Source organism: Nansenia antarctica, assembly GCF_963989245.1.
Source record: "Nansenia antarctica genome assembly, chromosome: 5".
NCBI classification, from domain to species: Eukaryota; Metazoa; Chordata; class Actinopteri; order Argentiniformes; family Microstomatidae; genus Nansenia; species Nansenia antarctica.
The window spans coordinates 20,576,220-20,590,266 of NC_137690.1; the positions used below are offsets into that span (position 1 = coordinate 20,576,220).

General features: G+C 43.0%; 2 protein-coding genes across 2 annotated transcripts in view; both read left to right on the plus strand.

Annotated features, from left to right (window-relative positions):
* Positions 1 to 189: 189 nt before the first annotated feature.
* ddx51 (DEAD (Asp-Glu-Ala-Asp) box polypeptide 51) lies at positions 190 to 5,635 on the plus strand. Its single transcript, XM_080532161.1, has 16 exons — positions 190 to 326; positions 675 to 1,048; positions 1,196 to 1,395; positions 1,487 to 1,637; positions 1,745 to 1,890; positions 2,277 to 2,348; positions 2,452 to 2,558; positions 2,642 to 2,750; positions 2,870 to 3,015; positions 3,158 to 3,371; positions 3,467 to 3,582; positions 3,663 to 3,779; positions 3,867 to 3,968; positions 4,134 to 4,197; positions 5,263 to 5,397; positions 5,535 to 5,635. Exons 1-16 carry the CDS (start codon positions 304 to 306, stop codon positions 5,559 to 5,561), a joined length of 2,103 nt encoding a protein of 700 aa, XP_080388287.1. The 5' UTR covers positions 190 to 303; the 3' UTR covers positions 5,562 to 5,635.
* Positions 5,636 to 8,209: 2,574 nt separating this feature from the next.
* Positions 8,210 to 14,047, plus strand: part of cabin1 (calcineurin binding protein 1) — a gene marked incomplete at its 5' end in the record, with an annotated part of 40,901 nt that continues 35,063 nt past the window's right edge. The window contains 12 exons of the mRNA XM_080531456.1: positions 8,210 to 8,257; positions 10,828 to 10,920; positions 11,090 to 11,203; positions 11,314 to 11,448; positions 11,606 to 11,786; positions 11,958 to 12,087; positions 12,232 to 12,381; positions 12,501 to 12,811; positions 12,972 to 13,143; positions 13,232 to 13,368; positions 13,469 to 13,686; positions 13,826 to 13,898. Of these exons, the coding sequence (XP_080387582.1) occupies positions 8,210 to 8,257; positions 10,828 to 10,920; positions 11,090 to 11,203; positions 11,314 to 11,448; positions 11,606 to 11,786; positions 11,958 to 12,087; positions 12,232 to 12,381; positions 12,501 to 12,811; positions 12,972 to 13,143; positions 13,232 to 13,368; positions 13,469 to 13,686; positions 13,826 to 13,898 (1,762 nt within the window). The remainder of the gene's footprint in view (positions 8,258 to 10,827; positions 10,921 to 11,089; positions 11,204 to 11,313; positions 11,449 to 11,605; positions 11,787 to 11,957; positions 12,088 to 12,231; positions 12,382 to 12,500; positions 12,812 to 12,971; positions 13,144 to 13,231; positions 13,369 to 13,468; positions 13,687 to 13,825; positions 13,899 to 14,047) is intronic.

Genomic DNA, 14,047 nt, shown 5'->3' on the forward strand with positions numbered 1-14,047 from the left:
ATTGTACATATTAGATTTGTCAAAAACTCCAAATATGCCTCTATTAGTCACACTGGAACGTTTTAGAAAATAAACAGCCGTAAATATTTTTGAAATGTCTTCTTGTGTAATCAAAACGCGACCAACGTGCGGCGTCATCTAATAGCGCCTGTCAAAGACACGTGTAAGGACGAATGTAAATATTGAAGACGACGAGCGAAAAAGTGATCTAGGCATCGATACATCTCTTAATTTACAGCTGAGCTAGATACCGTGTAGTTTGCTACATGAACGTCCACATCTTGACCCTCTCTACATTATAAAATGGCACTGTTCGTTGTTAATAGGTATGTTCAATCAATGTGTTATTAATTGTGTTTATGGATTAGCACATAATGCTCTAGCCGAGACATCCTCCATAGCGAGACTGGCAGTCAAACAGTCTCTCGGTGGAGGGTGTCTTGGCTAATCTGCCCGTAGATATCTGATGTATATGTTACGGTACATGTGGGAATACGGTACATGTGGGAAAACTAGGGTTAGGGTTAGGTGCTAGGGGTAGGGTTAAGGTTAGACATGCCAGCATGTACCAAGTCACCCTAGCACCCAACCCTAACCCTAGTTTTCCCACATGTACCGTATTCCCACATGTACCGTAACATATACATTATTCATAACCATCATGCCTTTCCCAGGTACCTTGGAGATGAGCAAGATGATGGCCCTACCAATGAATCCCGATCCAAAGCGTTGTTGGACAAGCTTCAGAGGAAGGCCAAAGACAGGGAGCAAAAGACCGTGGCAAATCAATCTCAAACAAAGTCAAAAATGCCAGTTCAGGCGGATATTGACACGATTGTGAAAAAGAAAAGAAAAATCAAGGGAGACAAAACTGAGGAAACCGAATCCTTAAAGAAGATGAAAGGTGAAGGAAATCAGGCAGTGTCCCCACCTGCCCCTGATGCTGTTGATCATGACTGTCCAACTGAGGGCATCGATACACTTAAGAAGAAGAAGGAGAAGAAGAAGAAGAGAGACACATGTATACAGTTGACAGATGAGGACGCAGGTGTGTTATCTTGTTATATTTAATTCTCACACATGTACATTTGTGAACTAATTTGTAATAAGTATTTTCACTATGCATCATACGTCATCATACATGTGCATATATAGGCTATGTATTTATTTTCTCAATTTTCTCCTGGGTGTTTAGATGCGGTGAAAAAAGAGATATCTGTGTGCATAAAGAAAACAAACCTGCAAGAGGCTGCCAAAAGAGAACAGTCTGAAAATGATAAGGAGAAAGAGGACGAGGACATGCATACAGATGAATCAAAACAGGAAACAGAGAAGGGTTCTCCTCAGACTGGATTCACCATTTTGGGAGGATTTGAGAAAACAAATGTCCAAAAGGTAGTATATAGCACTTTCTTAATGTCAAGTGCATTCATTTCTATGGGATTTATTTCATAATTATGTATCTGATGTTTTTTTTCTGTGTTAGGTACAACGAGTCTTGCCCCTGTGGCTTGCTCAGCCAAATGTGATCCAGAGAGACATTAAAAGCAACCTGGTCCCCATCTCTGATGTCCCAGGGCTTTGTACAAAACTCTTACAAAAACTCAAAAGCAATGGGATTCAGACATTATTTCCAGGTTAGTGGCTATAAAGCAGTGGAAGTTTAAAATAATGTTTTAAAATGACCATACACTGCCTGGAAAAAAAAACACTCCATTGAACTTCTTTTGTGTTCCCTGTAAAGTGCAAGCAGAGGTCATCCCATCCATTTTAGAGAGTGTGTGTCATGGCCTACTGATTGGAAGAGGCGGATACAAGCCCAGAGACGTATGTGTATCTGCACCAACGGGGAGTGGCAAGACTTTGGCATTCGTTATACCTGTTATTCAGGTATGATCCAGTGGATTTGTTGTTTTCATTATTCATTAGTAGACACATTCACCCCCCTAAATGTTGTTTCAAACAATCTCTGAGTCAAGATATCTTGCTTTGAATGCAATCTTCCAAATTGCCCATTTGAGACAATTCCTACAACTCCCAAGATGTGCCTCTCCCTCCCTGCGAGGTCCTTCTGTTGAACACGTGCTGCTCTGGGAATCACTGGCATAGTAGATCAGATTCAGAGTGCAAAAACTCTTGTCTGACAGAAACAGAGACTTTGCAAATGGTGATAGTTTGAGGCGGTATGCATATGGATTGAGCAGAATTACGCATGAAAATGTCATTCTGTGATTTTTATGTGGTGTAAGTGCTTTTTCCCCCCTGTGTTATTCTAGGCACTGATGGAAAGAGTTGTCTGTGAAGTCCGGGCTTTAGCAGTGTTGCCCACCAAAGAGCTTGCACAACAGGTAACCCAAAAAAACACATTTTTAAGTGGCATGGCGATAAGTCGTGATCATTTGGGGTAGCATGGTCATTTCAAAACGTATGAAAATGTTTTCTCTCATACAGGTTTGTAAGGTCTTCAGTTCATATGCAGAGGGCACCAACCTGAAAGTGGTCATGATCACTGGTCAAAAGTCATTTGCAGCTGAGCAGGCATCACTCTCAGAAAACAGGTCAATAGACTTTTTGTGCTTTAATAACCTCAGAATTTAAAGCAAAGGGCAATTTCTGAAGCATATGTGTTCCTTTCTTACAGAGGTGGACTCAGCAATAGTTTGGCAGACATTGTTGTTGCAACTCCTGGCAGACTAGTTGATCACATCAATAAGAATGCTGACTTCAGGCTTGAATACCTCCGATTCCTTGTGAGTTACTAACACTAGTACTTTAATTTTATTGTAGGTGTGAGGTTGTTGACTACAAACAGTATTAGTGCACATAATTGATGGGATTTTGGTAAATAAATATTTATCATTTAATGTAGATCATAGATGAGGCAGACCGGATGATTGACAGCATGCACCAGTCATGGCTCAGTCAGGTGACAAAAGCAGTATACAGATCCAGGAGTGGTCCTGATGCAGCCTCAATCTTCAAGAGGACTAACCCGGCACACATCACAGCAGCAAGGTAAGACCTCTGCCCTCGCTCAGACAGTATTCATTATGAATGCCACACTAAAAACAATGTTGGAGTGAATGCACCCATGCTGTTTAATCTCATGTCACCTAGATTTGAATGAATGTAAAATAGATATGTACATGTTTTGCAGCTTGTCACCCCCTCAGATTCCACTGCAGAAGCTTCTGTTCTCAGCCACACTGACTCAGAATCCAGAAAAGTTGCAGCAGCTAGGCTTGCACCAGCCCAGACTCTTTAGCTCTGTGCACAGCTGTCCTACGAGCCAATCGACCTCAGAAGGAGCCTCAACAACCCCTGTGACATCCCAGTCTCAAGACAGATTCAACTTCCCAGAGGGTCTGACCGTAAGTTCCTTTCAGGTAGTCCAAATGTCTCAGGAGGTTGATGTGTTATTGAATCTATGTGCAAGGTGGATGTGTCATTGTCTTCTCTTCTATAGGAGTACTACGTCCCCTGCACTCTGAGTAAGAAGCCCCTCCTCCTTCTGCACTTCATGCTACGTCTGAAGTTTAGTCCTGTGCTGTGCTTCACCAACTCCAGAGAAGCTGCTCACAGGTCGGGTGAATCTGGTTTCTGTCGTTATTGTCCACTGCTCTTTGTGTGGTTTCAGCTGACTTAATCTCTTTGTCTGACAGACTGTACCTGCTGGTGCAGCTTTTTGGTGGGGTGCAGGCAGCTGAGTTCTCCTCAAGACTTTCTCCCAACGAGAGAAAGAGAACACTCAAAGATTTTGAACAGGGAAAGATCCAACTGTAAGTATGCTTACATAATAATTGAACTTCCTGTTTGCCCTACCATTTCTTGAAAAATATGTTTGTTTGTTTTTTTGCTTGAAAAAGCTTGATCAGCACAGATGCTGCGGCCAGAGGCATTGATGTGGCGGGGGTAAAATGTGTTGTGAACTACGATGCACCACAGTTCATCAGAACGTACATTCACAGGTAAGTTAGCATTGTTCATTATTCATTCAATAAACTTTCTTTCATGATATACATATCACAATATATTCCCTCAAGCACAGTTATTGTAGTATGCTGTAGCTATTTTTAACCAATATTCTTCACACTGAGACTTTCAGCCTGTCTATGATATCTGTTTTTATGCAGGATTGGGAGGACTGCCAGAGCAGGCAAAGCTGGACTGGCCTTCACATTTCTTTTGGGAGTTCAGGTCAGATACAGTTCCCTCAAGTATTCCCAAGTATTGGAAAGAGAACATATGTTGTCTTATTTTAGCTGTATACTCCAACAGTTTGGATTTGAAATCAAACAATTACTATGGGGCCTAGGTAGAGATTATCTGATTTAATTCAATGTTGTTGTTTTTAGAAAGTACATCACAACATACTCCACCTGGGTTCCAAATTTTTTTATATATATATAATGTCCAAATAAAGTAGTCATGTTTAGTATTTGGTTGACAATTCTTTGCATGCAATAACTGCTTGAAGGCCTGTACTGCAGCCATCTTTAGTTGTTTTTAGGTCTTTTTGCCTCAAATCTTATCATCAGGAAATAAAATGCATGTTCAGTTGGATTTAAATCTGAAGATTTACTTGGCCAGTCAAGAACTTTCTGCTTTTTGGCCCTGAAAAACATTCTAATTGCTATGGCAGTAAGATTGGGTTCATTGTCTCACTGTATGAGGCATTTGTTTGTACTTAACATAATAGACAACATGTTTCTGTACCCTTCAGAATACATTTAGCTGCTGCAGGCTGCAGCCTCATCAATTAGTTAAATCATTAAGTTAATATATAGTATAAGTACTGTATATATGCAGAAACAATAGCACCCCCTCCACCATGTTTCACAGATGAGGTGGAATGCTGTAAATCGTGGGCCGATCCTTTTTTGCCCCCAAGTCCCCCCCCCTAGCAGTTCTGTGTTTCCCCTGCTCATTCATTGTTCTCACCTTTTCCACCCCTAACCAGTTTGCATCCCTGATGATGGCTTCCTTGACTTTCTTTGACGTCTCTTTGATCCTCATGTTGAAAGACACCAATAGCAGACGCCAAAGACAAATGCAAAGTCTAGAATCAATACTAGACATAGACAGCTCTTATGCCTGCACAAATGTAATGGAACACACCTGACTAACCAACTAATCCTCTTTCCAATACGTATGGAGGGCACTGTCGATGTATCCTCAGACAAAGGACACATTAATTCAATTCCTTTTCCAATTTAAGAGTCACACTAACTCAATGTGATGCTGGTGGTTGCTATTCCACAGGAAAAGAACTTCCTTCAGATGGTGGCAGATGCAGGCAGCCCTGGGGTCCAAAAACAGATAATAAAGCATGAAAACCTGAAGAGCATGGAATCCCACTATGAAACGATTCTCCAGGAGCTGGGGAATGCCATTAAGGTACTTGTTGCTGTTACTCTGATCGAGCTACATTAAACAGTGAAATACAATCAGAGTAAGGACAATAACAGAGTTTCTGTTGAATGTTTACCTTCCTTTAATACTCACTTTGTTTCTTTGTTTGTTTTTTTCCCCAGGATGAAAGGACCAGGAAACATGTGTGACATGAACATAAGAGCCATTGTTTGTGTGAATGATTTTTCTTTTTTCATGAATTAACATTAAATCTTAACAAAAAGATATGTCTTGTGATTGTGACAACATTTTGTTAAAATGATAAACAGTCATCAATTATGTATAATTGGCAATCATGCTATACAAATTTGAAAAGTGAGGCGAGTGAGAGAAGAAAAAAACAAAACACCAAAAAACTATCAAAGTGTGTCGTGTGTACGAATATACAGCTTAGATGGACAAACATAAAAAGTATGAGAAATAGTATGCTACATTTAAGTTTGATTAAGTTTGATCATGCCTTATATACAAATCTAAACTAACTCTTGAGATTCCTAACTCCCATGATCCACTCTCGGCTTTCACACTTTTCAAATGTATTCAGATACAGGTACTGAATACATGGCTCAAAATGTATTCAGTATTCAGATGCTCAATACCTTTTAGAATACATTTTCATTTCTACACATGAGCATTCAAGAAAACACCGAAAAATAATTGGTCAAACAAATGTACAAATAATTCTCAACATATTTCAATAGCAAAAAATGTAAATCCTCTGCATTTTGTGGTTGGTTGTATGAACATGAGGGGCTGTGATAGCTGTAGTAAGATTGTGGAACCCTGAAGGGGATTCACAGCCTATCCTGGTGTATTTCCATTTCCTGTTGAGGTAGGTTTATTAAAAAAAAAGTTTATACTGTATATAGACACTGGAGAAACAGAAACAGTACAAGGGGGTCAATAGAAGTTTTTAGGGGACACGGTAGAGGGGAAAAGCGGGTGTCTTCAGGAGACGCAGTGCTGGGGTGCAGTAGATGTCTCATGAGGAGCAGTTAAGGTGTAACCTGAAGAGATGGGTCTTCAGTCTACAACGGAAGATGGGTAGTGACTCTACAGTTCTGACAGCCGTGGGAAGCTCATTCCACCAGCGGGGAGCCAGTGTTGTGAAGAGACGTGATGGGGCAGCATGACTGCCGAGTTGGTGTAGAGGTGGTGGGGCCAGTCGGCCAGCCGAGGTGAAGGGGCTGGAGTTTTGGGGGTGACTATTTCCTTCAGGTAGGCAGGGGCTGTCCCTTTAGCTGCCTGGTACGCAAGCACCAGGGTCTTGAAACTGATGCGAGCTGCTATCCTGAGCCAGTGCAGGGTGCAAAGGAGAGGGGTGACATGAGAGAATTTGGGGACCACCAGCCGGGCATCGGCGTTCTGGATGAGCTGCAGAGATCTGATGGCGGAGGCGGGTCCAGTTGGAACATCCAGATGTCTACCAGAGATTTGGAGAGGGATTCCATGTGGTCAGATGAAGTGATTGCTTATGGGCTGGCCTGTCTGTAGATCTCGTTATCTGATGAAGTATGAAAACCTGTGGTGGCCTCACAAGAGGGCGAGGGATGACAGAGCAGCAACGTTTGACATGGCTGCTCTCCATGCCAGCTTGTGCTGAAGTCAACAATGCCATGCAAGAGCTGACAGGGGTGAACCACAACACTGGGGAGCAGAACAAGGACATGACAGATGCAAAACAAGCATGTGACATGAAGGATACACTGACAGTTCTGAACTATCTCCGAGAGAAACCCCTTCTGCTCCAATCCAAGCTTGCGCAGTGTCTCAACTGGGGTCCATGCGCACCCTTCTGTGAATGTTGAAAAGGCAAAGACCATCGGAAACACCATCTTGGCCAGCATGGAGGGACAGACTACTGCTGAGTACCCATTCAAGAAGAAGGAGCGGGCAATCACCATGAGTATGAAGTCCTCAATCAAGATTGATGGTGAAGCAGTGCAGGTGGATCCTCAACTACTTTTCCAGCGACTCATAATTGCTGCTAAAGCTTCACAAGACCTGGCATCAGTGTTCAGGTATGAGACCTGGCACCAGTGTTCAGGTATGAGCTGTGTAGTTATCCTCCAGCGCTGTTTGACACCTTCCTGCTGCTTCGACTGCCACAGAAGCCAGTGCTAGCAGATGCCATTTGGGAGCTCCTCACACCTGACCTTCCGGGAAACACAGACACATCCACAAAGGACATGACACTCCGCAGGCGAGCAGGTGGGAAGACTGGAGCAGCCGTAACCATGGATGAAGACATGCCTATTACGATGAATAAAGACCTGTTCCTTTCAAACAACACAAACAAGCAGCAGTTCATCAACATGCTCAGAGGTCACCTACAGAAGAACTGTCAGACGTACCATGCTCCAGGTGATGCTGATCTCCTCATTGTGCAAAAAGCAGTGCAGTCTGCCACAGTAACAAACACTGTGCTCATTGGTGATGATACAGATCTGCTCGTCCTCCTCATATACCAAACCAACCTCAAAGTCACATGACCTCTTCTTCAAACCTGAGGCGAAGAAGAGCATGAAGAAGCCACGTGTCTGGAACATCAAGGCCGCCAAGCAGCAGCTGGGTCCCAGTGTTTGCCCTCACATCCTCTTCATCCATGCAATAGCTGGGTGTGACACTACCTCCCGCATTTATGGCATTGGGAAATGAGCTCCCTTCAAGAAATTCACAACCAGTGATGACTTCTGTGAGCAAGCTAAAGTGTTTGACACACAGTCAGCTACCACAGCAGAATGCACAATAACTAATCTTTGCACAATAACAAAGAATGCTTTGCTGTGCCTGGACAATGGGAAACCTGGGGAGGGACTCGACTCTCTACGACACTATCGTGTTTGTGAGAAGGTAGCTATTAGCACTTCTCATGTACAGCCGCAGAGTCTGCCACCTACGTCAGCAGCAGCGAAGTACCACAGTCTTCGTGTGTCCTACCAGGTGCAGCAGTGGAAGGGAACCTCAAATGATCTCCTGCCACAAGAATGGGGATGGAAAGAGAGTGATGAGGCTTGTCCCTGTCCAAACTGACTTACCACCAGCTCCACAGGAACTCCTCCGGTTCATCAGATGCACCTGCAAGACAGACTGCAGCAGCCTGAGGTGCACATGCAAGAAGCATGGCATTGAGCGCTCTGTTGCATGTAGCAACTGCAAAGGATTGGGGTGTGCAAACTCATCTCAGGCTGCATGTGATGAAGATGATGACGATGAAGATGGTGAAGATGAACCAGACACCTACTGATAAAGTTTTACTTAAAAGTTAACATATTTACGTTTTTGTTCAATAGTGCCAACATGTTGATTAGTGCAAATCTACCAGTCACACATATTTTGAAAGTAACATAAAAGTGATATTTTAATAATATTGTTTTCAATTGTTGTTAATCAATGCCTATATTAATGTTGATTACTGCCAATTTATGTTGCCTTGTATAAAAGTATATAAATTTAGTGATTCGATTAAAGTTTCAATATGTTAAAGCTTTATAATGTTATTTTTGGAAGCAAAAAATAACCAGGTTGTGGTAAAAAAAAATATACTTTCCACTTGGATTTCTTAAGACTTTTTATATGTCATATAGGAGACATTTATGAATGAGCAATAAACAGTTGAACGATTTTCTGTTGCAATTTGTCTGAGGTTCCCCCCTCTTTTCTCACAAAATGCCTGTACTAATAACACAGTTTAACAAACATGATTTAATGACACACACAGGGACTTTGGCTGGGCCTGGGCCTGAGATACAATGACTCATTCAATCCTGCTGAAATGGAGAGACTCATACTGAATATATGGTTGTTGAAAATCACACCAATAATATGCCCAGCTCTGTCTTGTTGTGGAACCTAGTGATGTTTTTATTTTATTTTTTACAGCGAGGACCATAGTGGCAACTCATTGAAATGTCCTCTCAGGAGACGTAAGTTTTGATGTATGAGGAGAAACATCAGAAATTCGCTACCGGTTAAACACAGTACAACTACAACCATTAGAACCGTACATATTGTTGCACCTTTATCAGGCGTGTTCACGTCTCCCGTGCTCGCACACTGGATACCTTAGTTACGTGAGTTACGTTGCTGTGGCGTCTCTGCAGCTGGATATACTTGGCCGCGCCGGGTCTTGAATGAGCACGCACTCCAGTTCAATATCACCGTTTCTGATTGGCTTTCTGAAACCACCCACAGTACATCCACCAATAAGCCTATTGTTTACTAGCTAACGGGTCATTCCATTTTGTAAGTGGTTGACGGAGTAGCCAGTTTGACAGACTTGTAAACAAAGAGTGTCAGACAAGTGTGTAAATGCAATAGCTGTAAATATCGCACCGTATTCTTACAGTCTCCTTTTGGTATCTTAGGTTGTTAAAGCCATGCTTTATTGTTCCAATGAGCCCAGTGAGAGCGATGATGCATGATGAGATCGAGAGTTAATGGTAAGTCCGAGAAACTGACCGGCTCGAGTGATGATGACGCGATGAGCTCAGCTAGCCCCCCTCGTCCCCAGGCTAGCTATAGTACTGTTGGATCTACTACTAGCTAGCATAATGTCAATCAGAGAAGTCACGATGACCATGGATCACATATGATGACTGATGTGAGGCGTTGCTCGCTGCAACCTGCCGGGTGTTACACACGTTAGCAGACCTGGGTTGAAGTCATTGTGTTCCACCGGCGCGTTGTATTTCCGATTACGCCGCCGGTTAGTTGTAGCCATATGGCTGCTATCTATCTATCTGTCTATCTATCTATTTATTTATCTATCTATCTATCTATCTATCTATATATCTGTCTATCTGTCTGTCTGTCTGTCTATCTATCTATCTATCTATCTATCTATCTATCTATCTATCTATCTATCTATCTATCTATCTATGTATTTATCTATCTATCTATCTATCTATCTATCTATCTATCTATCTATCTATCTATCTGTCTGTCTGTCTGTCTGTCTGTCTGTCTGTCTGTCTGTCTGTCTGTCTGTCTGTCTGTCTGTCTGTCTGTCTGTCTGTCTGTCTGTCTTGTCCTGTCTATCTGTCTGTCTGTCTTGTCTTGTCTGTCTATTTATCTATTTATCTGTCTTGTCTGTCTTTTCTCTCTTGTTTGTCTGTCTGTCTGTCTGTCTATCTATCTCACCAAGAACCATCATTGCAGATCAATCTTGGGACATGTAACTAATGTGAATTCTCTTGACATACTTGCCTATAGGTCCAGTCAGTCGGAGTTGATGGCCATTGCCCGAGCATAACATAAACATGGTATTGTTTCATTTTCCAGTGACTTCTGTCTGTCTTTCTGCGCAGGTGTAGAATGTCAAATCATTTACTAGGCAGCTGCCACTTTTAAGGCCTAGTGTCATAAAAACTAGTTTGCATTGCATATGTTTCACCAAGATTTTTGTCTCTCCAGATCCGGATTGCAGCACTGAATGCAGCCTCTTTGGCTGCAGATGAGTCTGAAGACCCCTTGAAAAGTAACAAGAGTCGAACTAAAGAGGCTCAGGTGGGTTGCCGGAGACATATTACTCCATATTACACCATATTACTGGTGAAAGTTAGCAGGCATTATGTTTTGGTGATGATTTTTGTTGATTGTACACCTCAGTGATTTGAGGGCAAAGTAAACATTTCATTTTTGATTTGTTCTAAGCCTCCCTATATTTCGTTCACAGGAGGCAGAAGCATTTGCGTTGTATCACAAAGCTCTAGATCTTCAAAAGCATGACAAGTTTGAGGAGTCAGCCAAGGCCTATCATGAACTCCTCAAAACCCCTCTGCTCAAAGAGGTATCATGCCCATGAGTTATTTTTTTTCACAGTATATGTTTGTATTGTAGAGATGAAACCGTTCCACATTTTAACTTTTGTCAGACTGAATATGTCCTCTTGCCTCCCAGGCAATGCCTTCGGATGATCAGAGGGTTGGTCTTAAGCATCCAGGGCTGATGCTGAAATATTCCACCTTCAAAAACCTGGCTAGTCTGGCTGTGTTGCGGGATGACCTGGAGACAGCCATGGAGTTTTACTTGGAGGTAAATAAGCAATCATGTAACAAGAAGTGGAAAACCAGGGCCACATGGATTTCCTGTTTGTCTTAAAATGGTCTAAAACACCCTAAACATATTTTAAACACATATTATATACTGTACATTTGTGAAAGTCCTGGTGACCCTATGTGTTTGCCCTTAGGCTGTGATGCTAGATTCCACTGATGTAAACATGTGGTACAAGATCGGTCAGGTGGCTGTGCGACTGGTGCGCATTCCTCTTGCCCGGCATGCCTTTGAAGAAGGTCTTCACTGTAACCCAGACCACTGGCCCTGTCTGGACAACCTCATCACTGTTCTCTACACACTCAGCGACTACAGCTGTGAGTTATGGCCTAGACATGCAATATCTTTCTTTACACTGTATCCTCTCTGTGTACAAAATGTCACTCAGTATTGTTTTGATCATGTTCTTTTTCCTCAAAAGAGACATTCTGATTTAGAAGTGACTGTCATGAACCGAGGGCTTAGCTGTTTGTCTGTTCTTTTCCTAGGCTGTTTGTATTTCATTTGCAAAGCCCTGGAGAAAGATCACTGTTACACTAAAGGGTTGGTGTTGAAGGAGAAGATCTTCCAAGAGCAGCCTTGTTTGAAGATGGACTCAATGCAAATGTTCCTGAAGTGGTAAGCCGTTCCTTCTACCCAGGCCAGTCCCCACCCATCTACATGCCTTGAATGTGTGCTGTCATATAGCTGGTCACTGGACTTCTTGCTGCAGTGTTAGTTTGACTGGAGGAAAATGCCTTATTTCTGTCTATTGTTTTGCAGTCACATGTCTATTCACTATGTGGAGGTGGATGAGGAGGAGAGCCAGACTATTGTGGAGGAGGCGCTGGATCTGCGGCGGCGCAGACAGGCTCTCTCTGCCCGGGAACCCAAGCCAGACCTGAAGCTGGTCCAACACATCCGCTGCTTCACGTCAGTCTTCTACTCTGTTCTATTCCTGTGCCCCCCCTGTAACTTTAGGGGATACATTTGCTTTAAACACCAAACTATTTATGTTTTCTTCTGTTTTGGACTGTTGCTTTGATGCTCAGGTGGAAGAATGTGGGAGAGGGCTTCCTTGCCATGTACAGGCATCAGACCACCTGTGAGCCGCCACGCCCAAGCCTGGGCCGCAGGATTGACCTGTCAGAGTACCGCGACCCCAACTGCCTCCAGGCCTTCCCACCGCCTGAGCCCAGCACTCCAGTCCATGTGATCCCTACCATCCCCATCAGCAGCCCCACCTCCTCCCTGCCGCCACTACCTGCCCCTGAGCCACCAGCACTGTCCCAGCCCACCACTCTGGTTCAGATAACACCCAGCCACACCACTGTAGAGGTCTCCACAACGGCCCCCTCTGTCGGTCAGTTGTTGGTATTCGTGAAGACAAAGTACATCTAATTTAGCGTGCCAATACCACTTAAACATGAAAACCATGAAGAGAAAACAAAAGACATATGGTCTCAGACTTGTTTGTTTCTCTGACGATTCATTAAAATAATTCTCAATCTGTGCCCCCACAGCAATGGACACCTCGCTCACTGACAAGGTGAAGAAGGCCACTAAGAGGAAGCGTGTCATAGAGGATAGTGGAGAGATTGCCAAGCGCCGTTCAGCACGGGTCCGAAACACTAAATGCAAGAAGGAGGAGAAGATCGACTTCCAGGAGCTGCTGTTCAAATACTTACCCTCTCGGTATTGTCTTAAGACCTCACAAAAAAATACGAAATTATAGCAAAAGGTGTTTTATTGCATAGTGACATGCATCTCCTCTTCCACTCAGACTCAAGAAATTTGACCCGGAGGATGATGATGAGAGCCTGAGTAACCTCGAGGCGCAGTGTGAGGTCAAGCAGGACTCACAGCTTCTTCATGGCGATAACTGCATGCTGTTAGACTCCATCGAATACATGGAATCAGGTACATATCTTACACAATCCTTCGCAATACTGCTCAGTTCTCAGTTAACGTCGAACATCATCGCATATATATGATTTCTGCTGTCTTACCCCCTCCACAGAAGAAAAGGATGTCCACAATTTCCTGCTGAATAATATGAGCAATGGCGGGATATTAGACTTGATGATGCGCTATCTGAAAGCGGTGGGTCAGAGGTTCATGCAGGAGTGGCCTCGGGGACTGGCTGCTGTCGTACTGGAGGTGTATCAGACGTGGAGGAAGCATAGTAGTGGCTTGCCCAACCCTCTGCTCCGTGACTGCAGTAATCAGCATATACTGGTATGGATACAGCCAGGAATCTAGTGTCTTAACTGTTCTTTGTTGATTTGTTACTCCTTGATTATGAACAACAGAAAGTGTTGTAAAGCCTCCTCAATCTGTCTGTTTGGTGCTGTTGTGATTGGTGTTTCATATGCAGGAAATGTTGGTGATGAGCGTCTCATGTATGGAGCTACAGCTTGAGCAATGGTCACACACCAAGGGCAAGACTGGTATGTGCCAGACAGATTACTTTTCTGATCATCATAACACTTATACATAGAATGACCATGTTGAGGGTCTTGTCTTTCTTTATGAATAGCTATATATATATTATTATTATTTTTATTTTTTTTATTGCTTTTTTTTAAATCTCTTTTCT

Excerpts from the sequence above, each read along its gene's own strand:
- ddx51 (XM_080532161.1), top strand. The coding sequence starts at position 304 with ATGGCACTGTTCGTTGTTAATAG. Across the intron at positions 3,372-3,466 it reads ACTTCCCAGAGGGTCTGACC|GAGTACTACGTCCCCTGCAC; the intron begins GTAAGTTCCTTT and ends TCTCTTCTATAG. Across the intron at positions 3,780-3,866 it reads GAACAGGGAAAGATCCAACT|CTTGATCAGCACAGATGCTG; the intron begins GTAAGTATGCTT and ends TGCTTGAAAAAG.